Source organism: Trifolium pratense, linkage group LG4 (assembly GCF_020283565.1).
Source record: "Trifolium pratense cultivar HEN17-A07 linkage group LG4, ARS_RC_1.1, whole genome shotgun sequence".
Lineage (NCBI taxonomy): Eukaryota > Viridiplantae > Streptophyta > Magnoliopsida > Fabales > Fabaceae > Trifolium > Trifolium pratense.
The window spans coordinates 9,313,189-9,329,572 of NC_060062.1; the positions used below are offsets into that span (position 1 = coordinate 9,313,189).

The window sequence follows — 16,384 nt, forward strand, 5'->3', positions numbered from 1 at the left end:
GTATCTTATTCTAGCACCACCGGATCTACATATGGTCTACAGAAAAATGTTTCTTGGACCAACCATCCGTTCATCACCACTGAACCCATCGCCACCATCACCACCGAAACCACCACCGTGGGAGTTGTTGTTCACCAACCCAACTCCGTTACCGCCGCCAATACCACCAAACTTACTCATTGTTCAGACTCCACCGCTTTCGTCAGAGACGCCGTTCACAAACCCACTTTCGCGGCCACAGCTGATGAAAGTACAAAAGCAAGTATTTTCGTTATATCGTATCCACAGGGACTAGTGTGATATCAATTGCACATACACAAATTCCATGATTCTAAGTGCGGGTTTCTTTTGATTTGGTTTCGTAACATAAAATTGCGATAAAAGTGCGTGATAAACTTTCGGATAATAAAAGGTTGTCGGAACTAGATTCATTATCTCGTTAGCATGTATCAATCAACCTCACTATATATATTTCATTTACCAATCATTATTATCACATATCATACATCGAACGTATCCGTATCCGGATTACGCCGTGAAATCTATTATATCTACCAACGTTCGATGCCTCGAATCATTAATCGACATAATAGCATTAAGATCTGATATTTGACGTGATTACTAAACTCAACATCTATGTCTAAATATTGAAGTTTAATAAGTGATTATCTTTTACTCTTGATTCAAACAATATATGTCTATGTTGTTCAAATCTTTTTAGAAATAGACAATTAAAACAAGATAACACTTATAATGATTGATAAAGAAAACATATATATTAAGATTAAATTGACTACATGTTCACAAAATAACTACATCTAATCCCAACAACAAAGGAATTTAGCTAGACATGATAAAAGTAAACTTACAAGAAAAAGGGATGAAGAACATCTCTTGATTTCTCAAGTATAATGATGAATCCACCTTCAAGAACTCTTAAAACTAATATTATTCGTATCTTTTTTAACTATTACAAAACTCTCCATCTATGAAAATGGCTTCTGAGCTCTATTTATAGACTTTCAGGACAGAGGAGTTCGCTAAGCGAAATGACGTTCGCTGAGCGAACTAGTTACTTAAGCAAGGGGTTTCTTGACACGTAGCAAAAGGCTTGACTCATCACTTTGTTCGCCGATGCTCGCTATCTCTCGCTAACAGACCCTTCCTCCCGGGTTGTGCTCGCCATCTCTCGCTATCTTTCGCTGAGCGAACGTTGAGTTTGCTGTCCTGTTCGCTGAATCTCGCTGAAGCTCGCCATGGACCCTTTGTCCACTGGTTTAGTTCGCTGTAGCTCGCTATGGCTTCGCTGAGCGAAGGCTTCAAAACCTGCTTTTCTAGCCATTCCTAACAAAAATGCCTTGGGATCAATTCCTTTTAGATTTAATGTTTATATTTACACAAAAAGGGGTTTTAATCAAGATTTCTTCATAAAAGTATTGGTAAGTGCTCATATTTATCAAACATTATAACTAAAATTGGGCACTTATCAAATCTCCCCAACTTAGGACTTTGTTTGTCCTCAAACAAAAGGTAATATTTCAACAAGCTCAAAATTTTAAATCTCAGGAAAGGTTTGTAATCAATCAAAGTTTTTGAAATTTCTTTTCCTAAGCATGAGTAAAACAATGCCTACTCAAAACTATTCCTTAAAACATTCAAAAGAACAAAGCATGATCATGAATTGATTGCTATGTCTAAGCAAAATTCTCCACATTTTTATCAAACAATCAAGACTCAAGTGTTATCAAAAATGTCTCACCAAAATATCACTCAAAGGTAAGTGTTTCACTCAATCCAAACAAAGTGCATGCAACAATTCAATTCAAACATTTATCAGAGCAATGTCACAAAACATGTCGTCAATTGTGGATCACTAAGGACTTTATTAAGCTTGTAACGGGGCTGGGCTACAAAAAATCATTGTTTTTCTTTTGGATTTCAAAAGGCCTCAAGAATAAGAGAGCAATACAAAACTTACAGAAAATTCATCTTTCACATTCATTTACTCCCTTTCTTTTCTTTTCTCCCCTATTTCATTTGTGATTCTTTTCTTTCTTTACAATGACACTTTCTTTTTCACAAATTTTTCTTTTTCTTTCTTTTTGTGTCAATCTTTTATTTTCAACATTTTTCTCTTTTCAATCACCCAATCCACTACTTTTCCAAATTATTTTTATGACATTTGTAACCTACTTCTCCCCAACTTGAATCTTTAACATGACCCTAATTGAAATACAATTGCTCTCCTATCCTAAGACAAGGGTAGAGTAGTTGTTTTTCCATTCTTTTGGTTTCAGGGTTTATGAAACAAACAATTTTCAAAATTTTAAGGCTCAACAGGGGACACAAAAGATCACTATCTCACAAGGTAGGTTAAGTTTGGCCAAGTAGTTATCACTCAAAAAGAAACAGGGCCTTGATCATATCCACAATATCAAACACATTAGTGACAGCAAGATTAAGTTAAAATCAAATGAGCACACAACATTGCTGGCTCTCAAAAATTTATGTAAACAATGGAAAGTTCACACATTCTCACCCGGCTAGGTTGATAACACAAGCTTCAATCATGTTCAACAAAAACATTGAAAATTATCTTAGAACAATCAACACAATTCAAAACCATGTTAGGTTCCTAAGCTTATTTCAAGGACTAATCAAGAAGTTTTGACATGAAGTTTCACAAAACATTTTCAACATGCTTGATCATTGATTTACCACAAACCTAACTTCAGATTTTTCCTAATCATGTGAGCTTGTTTGCAAAAAAAAACTATTTACAATATTCACACTACTAAAAAACTTATCACCAAATATTTAAACATTAAATTTAAAAACTTCCAAAAGACATTGTCTCAAACATTGTCAGGTACCACACCACATGTTCAGAATACAAAAACTTAACAAAACCACATAAAACACAATTTAAATTTGTTCACAACAAAAACAACTAAATAAACCAACTAGTAAAAGAAATAAATGACTGAAAGCTTGTAAATTTTCACTCATTTTGGTGAGCTTTCAGTCATCATCTGAATCTGCTTCTTCTTCATCCTCCTCCTCCATGCTTGCATCACCCTCACCACCATCATCTTCTTCATCATCATCATCCATACCAGCTTCTTCACCAGCATCAGCATTTGGTGCCATCCCTCCCCCAATGAAAGTAGGCCTGTCCTCAGGCCATGCAACATAGGTTTGAAAATCTTGCGGTGTCATCACCGACTGCCCTGTGTGCTGATTGTAGAAGGACTGCTGCATTGCACTCATTGCTCTATACCCTGCATCATTTTGATCATATAGATGAGTAAAGAAATTGTAAAAATTTTGATCAGAGAATCCGGAGGTGGCTGGTTGAGTAGGTGGCTGAGGTGGTGGTGGCGGTGGTTGTCGTGCCCTTCTCCTCTTCGGCTTGCAGTAGCGGTCAACATAATCATCATTGATAGTGGGAATTTCCTCATTCCCAATCTGAGGAAGATGTAATCTGTTGGCCGAGCACAATCCCATAATGAGACATGGGAAAACTAAAGGACTTTTGCTTTTAACCTTGCTAGACTTAAGCGCCCTATCCGAGTGACCACTTAGAACAACTTCTTTCATCCACCTAGAAATTATTCCTGCCACATCTATTTCCAAATCCTCATTAATGTAATGGATGAGGCCTAGGATGTTCATGGTAGCATCTGAAGGGTGGGAATTAGGTTGGATGTTGTACAAGACCAGATTAAACAGCAGCACAGTGAAAGTTTTCATGTCCTCTCTCATTGCCCTCAAAGGTGTTTGAGTCGCACTGAAGACAAAATCGGTGTTTGGTCGAAGCAGCTTACTCCTCATTAATGGAACATCCCAAGTTCCCCGATTCCGTTGTTTTTGGTACGCACACAGTGTTTCATTGTGCGGCAATGTGAAAGGGTTGCCAAGGTATGCATTGATAGCATCGCGGTCGAATCGGATGGTGCGACCACGAACCATGGTGGTGTAGGAGAAAGGTTCATCAGCTTCTGGGAGAGCATTAGCATAAAACTCTCTTACTATGACGGGGTTGTAGGTGGTTGGTGGGTGGACAATCCTTTCCCAACCCCGGAGTTGCACAATTCTTGCAAACCGCTCATAATCTCCATGCTCATAGATGTCAAAGAATCTTTCACTTAAAATTTTTCTCTTTTCCAGTGCCCTAAACCGATCAAACTGTTCTTGCCCTTTGAAACGATTCATGTCCAAATCTTCGGTTTGGTGGGAAGAACTTGCGATGGTTTTCTGTTTCTTACCAGCTGAAGGTTTCTTTGGTGCCATTTCCTGAAATAAAATCTAATTAGATAACATAATAACAGGGCACAATCAAAGAAAAATTGAAAACTGTTGCAGGATCTGCAGGTGTTCGCTTAGCGAAGGCGCAGCGAAGGCTGGCCTAAAAAAAAATTTTCAGGTTCGCAAACCTTGGCTTAGCGAGGGCGCAGCGAATTCAAACATGAAATTTTTCACAGGGTCGCAGGCGCTCGCTAAGCGAAGGCAAAGCGAAGGTTTGCGAACACAGTTTTTGCAGAAAACATGGTAAATCAACTAGATCTGGATTTTTAAGCATTCTAATCATTTCAATCATCATAAAGTTTATAAAAGGAACCAAACTCATGCAAATCTTAACATTTAAAAGGTATTCAAACCTATTCCTAAGAAACTTGTGCAAAACTACCATAAATAATCACTTTTCAATTTGAATTGTAAACTTATGAAAGTAAGAGTTGAAAAGGATTGCATACCTGAGTAGTGATGTGGAGATGGGATGCACTAAGTGATGAATGAATGAGTGGGTGCTTGTTTGAGAGAAGAAAGAAATTTTTGTGAAAGAAGAAGTTGGAAAGGAGAGGTTTGGAGTGAAATGAGAGGATAAGATGGAGGAGAATGTTGTTTTAGGGTTTGGAATGTTTTGAAAACCGTGTTTGTGGTAGTGGGTGGTGAGGTGGAAACATTTTGGGCCAGCTGTCCGTTTAAAATTGAAGTTCAGGATTCGCAGAGTTCGCTGAGCGAATATAATGTTCGCTGAGCGAACCATACCAGAAAAAAAATTTTGCTGAATCCTTTGGCACAGCTTACACCAAACATGTTCCTACCATCAAAATTATTTTATGCATGCTAAAACATTAAATTACTTACAAAATTGGGTTGCCTCCCAACAAGCGCTTGTTTAACGTCATTAGCTTGACGTTCTTTTTGGAGCTTCAAGGATCGGAAAGTGGGATTTTGGTAGTGACACGATCAAATTCACCACCAAAATAGAGTTTCAACCTTTGACCATTCACAGTCCAGGTTGCATTTGTTGCTGGATCTTCTAACACGACTGCACCATAAGGCTTCACCTCATGTATTTTGAACGGACCGGACCATTTTGATTTCAACTTCCCCGGAAATAGTTTCAACCTTGAATTGAAAAGTAAAACCATTTGACCTGGCCTGAATTCTTTGTTGACAAGCCGTTTATCATGATAGCTTTTGACCTTTTCTTTGTACAGCTTCGAAGATTCATAAGCTTGGCATCTCAATTCATCCAACTGTTGAAGCTGAACTTTTCTTTGCTCTCCGGCTTGGCTTTCATCAAAATTCAAAAATTTCAAAGCCCAATAGGCTTTATGTTCAAGCTCGACCGGAAGATGACATGCCTTACCATATACCATCTGAAAAGGTGTAAGGCCTATTGGTGCTTTGAAAGCAGTTCGATATGCCCATAATGCCTCGTCTAACTTTAATGACCAATCTTTTCTTGATGCGGACACAGTTTTTTCCAGAATTTTCTTTATTTCACGATTCGAAACTTCTGCTTGTCCGTTGGTCTGAGGATGGTATGGCGATGCTACTTTGTGCTTGACTCCATAATGCTCAAGTGCTTTGGCTAGTTGAGAATTGCAAAAATGTGACCCTCCATCACTAATAAGCACACGAGGAGTTCCAAAACGAGTGAAAATGTTTCTTTTTAGAAATTTTATCACCGTTTTGCCATCGGCTTTTGGTGACGCAATTGCTTCCACCCATTTAGACACATAATCTACTGCCACAAGAATGTATTCATTTGAAAATGATGATGGAAAAGGGCCAACAAAATCAATACCCCAGCAATCAAATACTTCAACAACATGCATGTTTTGAAGTGGCATTTCATTGCGCCTTGAAATTCCACCAATTCTTTGACAGTTATCACATCTCCGAGCATGTTCATAAGTGTCTTTGAATAAACTCGGCCAAAAGAATCCTGACTGCAAAATTTTTGCTGCTGTTCTTTCTCCATTATAGTGACCTCCATATGGTGAGTTATGACAATGCCACATGATGCTTGTGGCTTCCTCTTTGGTAACACATCTCCTCAACAGGTTGTCAGCTCCAATTTTAAACAGATAAGGATCATCCCAAACATATTGATTTGCTTCACGGAGGAACTTTTTCTTTTGGTGCCAATTGAAATCATCCGGTATTAATCCGGATGCTTTAAAATTAGCCATATCAGCAAACCATGGCCTTTCTTGCACCATAAGCAGTTTTTCATCGGGGAATTCTTCAAGAACCTCACGTTCATGTTTGGTCACCTCATTGTTTACAAGTCTTGATAAGTGATCAGCTACCAAGTTTTCTGTTCCCTTTTTATCTTTTATCTCAAGATCAAACTCTTGTAATAAAAGCATCCACCGAATGAGTCTCGGCTTAGAATCAGCTTTTGTAATCAGATACTTGATAGCTGCATGGTCAGTATAAACAACAATTTTTGAACCAATCAAATAAGAACGAAATTTCTCAAATGCATACACTATAGCAAGCAATTCTTTCTCGGTTGTTGCATAGTTAACTTGTGCATCATTTAATACTTTGCTTGCATAGTGTATAGCATGAAAAATTTTGTTCTTTCTTTGTCCAAGGACTGCACCAACTGCATAATCACTAGCATCACACATCAATTCAAATTCGAGTTTCCAATCGGGTGCTATGATTATGGGTGCAGTCACCAATCTTTTTTTCAATTCAGTAAAAGCAATTAAACATTCATCATCAAATGTAAAAGACGTACCTTTATTAAGCAAATTGCTTAATGGTTTGGCAATTTTTGAGAAATCCTTGATGAATCTTCGGTAGAAACCGGCATGACCTAGAAAACTTCTGATTCCTTTGACATTTACCGGAGGAGGAAGCTTTTCAATGACCTCCACCTTTGCTCTATCCACCTCAATACCTCTGGAAGAGATCTTGTGACCAAGAACAATGCCTTCGGTCACCATGAAATGACACTTCTCCCAATTAAGAACCAGATTCGTTTCAACACACCGCTTCAGTACGGTGTCCAAATTCTTCAAGCAATGTTGGAATGACGGACCGAACACGGAGAAATCATCCATGAACACTTCGATGCATTTCTCTATCAAGTCAGAAAAAATTGCTTGCATACACCGTTGAAATGTTGCCGGTGCATTGCACAATCCGAAAGGCATTCTTCTATAAGCAAAAACACCGAAAGGACATGTGAAAGCTGTTTTTTCATGATCTTCGGGGTTGACTGAAATCTGGTTGTACCCCGAATATCCATCTAGAAAGCAATAGAACTTCTGACCGGATAATCTCTCAAGCATTTGATCCATAAATGGTAATGGAAAATGATCTTTTCTGGTTGCTTTGTTGAGTCTCCGGTAGTCTATACACATCCGCCAACCTGTGACTGTTCTTGACGGGATCAACTCATTCTTGTCATTTGTGATTACCGTCATCCCACCTTTCTTCGGGACCACCTGGACCGGACTCACCCAAGTACTGTCAGAAATAGGGTAAATCATGCCAGCTTCAAGCAACTTCACTACCTCCTTTCGCACCACCTCTTTCATTGTTGGATTTAATCGACGTTGAGGTTGGGCAACAGGTTTGTAATCATCTTCCATCATAATATTATGCATACAATAAGATGGACTAATACCTTTGAGATCGGATAAAGACCACCCGATTGCTTCTTTGTTTTCTTTCAGAATTTGAATCAAGCTTTTTTCTTCATCAGCTGACAATGAGTTGCTAATGATCACCGGCTTCTTTTCTTCTTCTTCAAGGAATGCATACTTGAGATGAGATGGTAATGTTTTCAACTCAAGCTTTACTTCACCCGGTCTTTCATCATTCTTAAGCTCCTCAATCTTTGCTTCTAAAGGAGTTACTTCTTTCAAAGCATCCAGCTGCTTCAGAAAACTCTCAACTTCCTCTTCTTTCTCAGGATCAAGTGCTTCAAAACTTTCAGTTAAGGCTTGTTCAAGTGATGAAGGTTGATGTGCTTGTTTCCTTACATCTAATATGGCTTCTTCAGTTGCATCAAGTTTGAAGCACATATCTTTCTCATGTGGATGCTTCATAGCTTCCCACAAATTAAAACTAACCTCCTCATCTTGAACTCGAACTTTCATCACCCCGTCATCAATATCAATCATCATACGAGCTGTTTTCATGAATGGCCTTCCAAGAATTAACGGAACATCATCATCCTCTTCAATGTCCATCACCACAAAGTCTATAGGGAACATAAACTTATCAACTTTTACAAGAACATCTTCAGCCATTCCCGACGGACGAGTGATGGATTTATCAGCAAGTTGCAATGTCATTCTTGTACGTGTGATGTCAAGACCACCAACCCGTTTAATCACCGATAAAGGAATAAGATTGATGCTTGACCCTAAATCAATAAGGGCTTTTCCAACATTCACATTACCAATGGTAACCGGCAACGTGACTCTCCCCGGATCTTTTTCTTTAGTCGGAAGAGTTCGTTGAATAATGGCACTACAGCTTGCATCAAGTTGAATAACTTCATCATCATTGTACCTTCTCTTCTTGGTAAGGATTTCTTTCATGAATTTTGCATATGTTGGCATCTGCTCCCCGGCAACGGCGCCATTTGATGAAAGTACAAAAGCAAGTATTTTCGTTATATCGTATCCACAGGGACTAGTGTGATATCAATTGCACATACACAAATTCCATGATTCTAAGTGCGGGTTTCTTTTGATTTGGTTTCGTAACATAAAATTGCGATAAAAGTGCGTGATAAACTTTCGGATAATAAAAGGTTGTCGGAACTAGATTCATTATCTCGTTAGCATGTATCAATCAACCTCACTATATATATTTCATTTACCAATCATTATTATCACATATCATACATCGAACGTATCCGTATCCGGATTACGCCGTGAAATCTATTATATCTACCAACGTTCGATGCCTCGAATCATTAATCGACATAATAGCATTAAGATCTGATATTTGACGTGATTACTAAACTCAACATCTATGTCTAAATATTGAAGTTTAATAAGTGATTATCTTTTACTCTTGATTCAAACAATATATGTCTATGTTGTTCAAATCTTTTTAGAAATAGACAATTAAAACAAGATAACACTTATAATGATTGATAAAGAAAACATATATATTAAGATTAAATTGACTACATGTTCACAAAATAACTACATCTAATCCCAACAACAAAGGAATTTAGCTAGACATGATAAAAGTAAACTTACAAGAAAAAGGGATGAAGAACATCTCTTGATTTCTCAAGTATAATGATGAATCCACCTTCAAGAACTCTTAAAACTAATATTATTCGTATCTTTTTTAACTATTACAAAACTCTCCATCTATGAAAATGGCTTCTGAGCTCTATTTATAGACTTTCAGGACAGAGGAGTTCGCTAAGCGAAATGACGTTCGCTGAGCGAACTAGTTACTTAAGCAAGGGGTTTCTTGACACGTAGCAAAAGGCTTGACTCATCACTTTGTTCGCCGATGCTCGCTATCTCTCGCTAACAGACCCTTCCTCCCGGGTTGTGCTCGCCATCTCTCGCTATCTTTCGCTGAGCGAACGTTGAGTTTGCTGTCCTGTTCGCTGAATCTCGCTGAAGCTCGCCATGGACCCTTTGTCCACTGGTTTAGTTCGCTGTAGCTCGCTATGGCTTCGCTGAGCGAAGGCTTCAAAACCTGCTTTTCTAGCCATTCCTAACAAAAATGCCTTGGGATCAATTCCTTTTAGATTTAATGTTTATATTTACACAAAAAGGGGTTTTAATCAAGATTTCTTCATAAAAGTATTGGTAAGTGCTCATATTTATCAAACATTATAACTAAAATTGGGCACTTATCAACAGCCGAAGCCGAAATATGAAGATTCACTGACTGAGTTTCTACCACCATCATCGTATTCCATTTTGCAAGAGCACGTATTTCATCGTCACAATCGCAATTGTTTTTCACCGTCTGATTGGAATATTTCTTCAACAGATGAATCATGGACGTCCATGGAAAGCACAATCTCTTTGATTGTGATCTCGCCTCTAGTAGTGTGCCATGTGTCAAGCCTACCATACACTACAACAACAACACGTAATGTGTTTTTGTTTCTACTGCGTAGTGGTAATTCCACTCACCAGCTGGTGATTTCAAATCCACCCCATAATGATGATGACACTCCTACAAGCACTCCACGTGTTGGCACATGCAACAATTGGTTTCCAGCTTTATTCACAAAATTGCAAGGCAAAATTCAAGTGACACGCAACAATTGGTTTCCACCAAAACAACTATGGGCCGCAAAGCATTAGCTAGCCCAATGTTTTTATGGGCAAAACTTTTTTTGACAAAAAATTATATGTCCCGAGTCACACTCCAATTTAATTCCTCCAGACTTGCCGCTGAACCTTGAGGACAAGGTTCAAGTGAACCCGGTGGCAATGATAGAAGATTAAGGAGTAATTAGTTAAATAATTATAAGTGGTAGTTAGTCAAATAATTTAGATATCAATGAGACATAGTATTTATATTATAAGTTGATCATCTATGCTATTGGGTTTTGTTTAGTTGGGTTTTATCCTCTAGGCCCATTAAGAGTCTTATATATATGTAGTGTTCTTATCAATTTGGAATCAATCAATGAAATGAATCAATTTATCTTTTATTTATTTATCTTTATTTATTGCTTTTCTTAGGTTTAGCTTAGTATAGCTTGATAGAGCTTCAACACTCTATCAATTGTACACGACATTGATTTGTATCATAAAATTCACCGACAATTAAATTTGTATTAAATTTTTTAGCAACTCTTCTCTCGGTATAAGTAATCACATAATTAAACTAGCTATTTCAATTTTGAAGTATTTTTCATTGAAGCATATTATTATTACTATGATAAGCATTACTTAAAACCCCAAACTTTCTACCACTTGCAAATAGTCATATTTTTGACAAAAAAGGAAGAAGAAGAAAAAAAAAGAAATTAGTCATATTTGAAACTTTTGATTCTCAAAATTTCATTTTTTTTTAATATAAATTAAATTCCTTAAAGCTTTATTATTTATATTTTTTAAAAAAATTAGCCAAAAGAATAATAATAATAATAATAATAATAATAATACTAATAAGATTAAATTTATATACCCCAATAATAAGAATGCACTAGTCCACAAATCATAACTCAACTGTTAGAAATGTCGAAATTGTCAGTATCAGACATCAGGATCGAAATTCGAACCCCGGTCACTCCACTTTGTGTGTATCAATTTTCAATAACTTTGTAATTTCGACTATTAAAAAAAAGGAAAAAGAATGCACTAATCAACATTGAAGAACAAGAGATAAGTTTACATGTCAAAGAGCAAACAAGAAAATACAAACAACTTCTCAAACGTGTTTAAGTCAATAATTTTTTCTAAGATCCTTTCACTTAACACAAAAGCTCAAGAAGTTAGAGTATATATCCGTTATTTAATTTATCTATTGAGGCTTATAGTATATATGTTGTAAAAAGTCGCAAGTGATCGAATTGTAAGGTGCAAAAGTTGAGAAAGTTTCGTAAGTATCATAGATGAAAATCTCACCAAGGATGAGAAGTGAAGCAGCCAATATTGGATGAATCAATATAATTTACGTGTGTTGATTTTTCTATGGTGTCTTAGAGCTACGCCCAGTCCCCTCAATCAACAGAGATTATCCACTATAAAGTAGATTTGATGTTTATACTTGAGATTCAAAGATTGGTAAACTAAATTAAGCTCATAGTTTTTTAACACACTTGATACAACAAGACATAATCTAGTGCTCATGTCTTTCTAGATTATTGCTATGCAATATCATTAAAACACAATCTCCTGCTCATAGCGGACAAACTCACATGTGATGGTGACTAGATATAGTATTAAAAAGTCTCACATCGTTTGAGAGATGAACTGACTAAATGTTTATAAAGTAGAGGCAATCCTCACTTTACAAGCCGGTTTTGTAAGGATGAGTTAGACTAAACACTCATTTCTAAGATGGTATTAGAGCCCCTCCACGTTCCATTGGGCCATCTGTTATCAGGTTTCCGCTATCGGCCACCCACCGTTTATATTCACGCACCAAGCCCAATAGTGTTGGGCGTGGGTGGAGTGTTAAGAAGTCCCACATCGGTTGAGAGATGACTTGACTAAGTGTTTATAAAGTAGAATCAATCATCACTTTATAAGCCGGTTTTGTAAAGATGAGTTAGGATAAAACCACTTCATTTACGTTAAATTAGAATTATCACGCAATAGAGCACGTTCTTAGAACAAACTGATTTATATTTCACTAACATTTATCAAAATATACACTCGAGATTAACTTTGCAAAGTGCAAGATTAAATTTTTGGACAATTCTTCTTCTTCTTCTATAAAGTAGATTTGATGTTTATACTTGAGATTCAAAGTGTGGTAAACTAAATTAAGCTCATAGTTTTTTAATACACTATACAACGAGACATAATGGAATGCTCATGTCTTTCTAGATTATTGCTATGCAATATCATTAAAATATAATCTACCCCAAAAAAAATGATAAATAAATATTAAACTTTATAAACTAATAATATTAAAAAAATTATTCAAAAAAAATCTAAGGATACATAAATGATACACATTTTATCTGACCCATGAATTTAATCAAACGGTAAAAATATTGAAGGACTAAAATATTTAAATCTTGTTAAAAAAAAAATTAGGTTGAAAGATTTGATATGCTTTGATTTATTGTGGAATATGATTGATGATTATATTAATGTGAAGGATATATTTGCAAATATATAAAAAGTTGTGTTTAAAATAGAAAATTTAATAAAGAAATAAAATATGCCTTAAATGCTAGCCATCTCAGCAGTGCGCCGGTACACGTCCACATAATACGTGTACCAAATAATTCACCTCGACGTAATTCTCAAACCTGTTTGTTGCTTGGTAGTCCGTGAAAAGTTTTGAAGTGCAACCAATTAAATTGATTTGTTTTCAAAATATTTGATTTGGCCACAAAACCAATTTTGACTTTTAATTTGGACTTAAAGATGTACTTAATAGTTAAGATTTGATTTGTACTTTTAAAAGGGGTAAATGATCATTTACCCCCTGCAAAATAAGTAAATTTTCGTTTACCCTCCTATGCATATTTTTTTTCTGTTTACCCCACTGCAAAAAATAGATTCACTCATTTTGCCCCCCGTGTGTACAGCAGGACATGTGAATGTGAAAATCTGCTGACATGGCTTGTACACGTGGAAAAAATAATTAATATTTATTTTTTAAATTCCACGTCAGATAATATATTTTTTTTAAAAAAAAATTCCTACAAAATAAAAAAAATCCTACAAATAAATTTTTTTTACTACAAAAATTTTTTAAAAATTTCCTGCAAAAATCCTACAAAGAATTTAAAAAAATTTCCAACAAAAAAAAATGAATTTTCTTATTTTGCTCCCAAAATAAATATTTACTACAAAATAAAGTTTATTTTCAAAATAAAAATTTTAAAGATTTATTTTCAAATCTTTTTGAATTAAAAAAAAACATGATCTTTATTTTTTAAAAACAAAACATTATTTTTTTGTTAATCTCTTTGAATTAAAAAAAAAAATAGAAAAAGAAGTTTTATTCGTTTTTTTCTCTTATACCAAAATCATTTGCCCTATAACTAGAAAAATAGAAGGAAGCAGAAGACAATAACGAAGTAGAAGACGATTCCGGTGATTGAAGAAGACGACGACGAATATGATCACGACGGTGGAAGCAAACCGGCGAAGATTCTGTTTTTTTTAAATCAAAAAGATTTGAAAATAAACTTTATTTGGGAGAAAAATATGAAAATTCGTTATTTTATTTTAGGAAAAAAATAATAATTTTGTACGAAAAAAAACTATTTGTAGGAATTTTTTAAAATTTTGTAGGGAAAAAAATTTTACTTGTAGGATTTTCTTTTAATTTTGGAAAAAAAATTCATTTTATTAATTTTGTAGGAAATTTTTTTTTTTGAAAAAAATATTATCAGACGTGGAATTTAAAAATAAATATAAATGTTTTTTTCCACGTGTACAAGTCACGTCAGCAAATTTGCACAATCACATGTCCTGCTGTACACACAGGGGGCAAAATGAGTGAATCTATTTTTTGCAGGGGTAAATAGAAAAAAAAATCTGCATAAGAGGGTAAATAAAAATTTGCTTATTTTGCGGGGAGTAAATGATCATTTACCCTTTTAAAAGCGATAAATAGAGCAAAATGAAAAGCCCCAAAATCTATCAGACGGCAAACTCGCGCTTCAGATCAGAGTTTTCAAGGTTAGTTTAATGGCTTCTGATCTTCTTCTACCTTTAAATATCATTTTCCTTTTCATTTCTGCTTTTATTCTATTCAATTGCTTCTGGTTCCACTTCTCCTGTTTGTGTTATGTTGACTAGGGTTTATTTTTTGATTGAATTGTCTCTTAGGGTTTTATTTTGGGAATTTTTGGACATTGTTATAATGAAGTTATATTACATTCTCTTCAATTTGAGAAAAAAAATCATATTAGTATCTCAATTCTGTGTAATTTATTCCATTTAAAATTGATGAAATTTTGAATTTTGGAAAAACAAATTGACATGTGCAATAATCTTCAATAATATTATGATTACTTGAGATTTAGTTTTACAAATTTAATATTTTATGATGTTATACTTGCAATTGCAACAGGTTTGAAAAACACTAGTTGTGTAATTTGGAGATGGAGAAATCTATGGGTGCCACAAATGCAAAGGTAATCAACCATATACCAGAAGATCTTGCCTTCTCTATCCTGTCAAAATTGCCTCTAAAATCTTTGAAGCGATTTGGATGCGTACGTAGATCATGGGCTCTCTTGTTTGAAAACCTTCATTTCCTGAATATGTATCGCAACTACTTCATTTCTAATAATCATTCTTATTACGATGGTACTTCTATCCTCTTAAACCAGACAAATAATCCTTTGCATGGCGAAGCATTTCACTCTACGTTGTATTTACTTTCCGGTGAGAGGTTTGAGAATATGGTCAAATTGGATTGGCCACCTCCATTTCATGAGGATGATAGTTTTATTGAAATTTTGAGTAAAACTAGTGTAAATGGGACTCTTTGTCTTGCACAAAAGAATGGAATGGACCTAAAATGTTTATTTTGGAATCCTACTACAGATGAATTCAAGATCATTCCATCCAGCCCTTTCTTGTACCAATCACCTTATATGGAACCTACAGTGAATTTTAATGGTTTTGGTTATGATCATGTTAAAGATGATTATAAGGTGCTTCGGTGGTTATGTTTCTTTAACATAACCGATGTAGAAGTGCCATGGGAGGACTATTTAGATGTCGACGCCATGTGGGAGATATATAGTCTAAGAAGTAATTCTTGGACGAAACTTGATATTGAAATGCCTACTAGTGCTTCAAATGAGAAATTGCATGTGGATGGTGTGTGTCATTGGTGGAGTATAAATGATGACATAAATTGTTATGATTCGCCACCACGCTTGGTATCATTTGACTTATGCAATGAGGTTTTCCTTACAACACATCTGTCCTCAGACATGATTGGTCCTTTAAATATTTTGCATTTGACATTGTTAAATGGGTTCATTGCTTTCATAATATATGATCAAACAACTACTTTTCACATAAGAATTTTGGGTGAGCTTGGTGTGAAAGAATCATGGACTAAAGTCTTCATTCTTGAGCCCTTACCTTCCATTGAACATCCTATTGGAGCAGGGCGGAAAGGTGAGATATTCTTTAGAAAAGATGATGATGAACTAGTCTGGTTTGATTTGAGTACCCAAATGATTGAAGAGCTTGGTGTTAAAGGACGCGAGCATTGTTGCCATATAGCAATTTATAAGGATAGTCTTCTCCCAATCGGAGGTTTTTGACTTTGGTTAGAAGGATTTTACCTTGTATAGTCAAGTCACACATAGTATACTTAATATTAAGTATAAGACAAATCTAGAAACTATCTGGTAATATGGATCTTACCTTGTTTACTCTTTATTTTAATAATGATATTTTAGATTTACATAGTA

General features: G+C 35.4%; 1 protein-coding gene across 1 annotated transcript; it reads left to right on the plus strand.

Annotated features, from left to right (window-relative positions):
• Positions 1 to 13,386: 13,386 nt before the first annotated feature.
• Positions 13,387 to 16,384, plus strand: LOC123920235 (F-box/kelch-repeat protein At3g06240-like). Its single transcript, XM_045972447.1, has 3 exons — positions 13,387 to 13,401; positions 14,553 to 14,627; positions 15,022 to 16,384. The coding sequence occupies exon 3, from the start codon at positions 15,053 to 15,055 to the stop codon at positions 16,232 to 16,234; it is 1,182 nt and encodes a 393-aa protein (XP_045828403.1). The 5' UTR covers positions 13,387 to 13,401; positions 14,553 to 14,627; positions 15,022 to 15,052; the 3' UTR covers positions 16,235 to 16,384.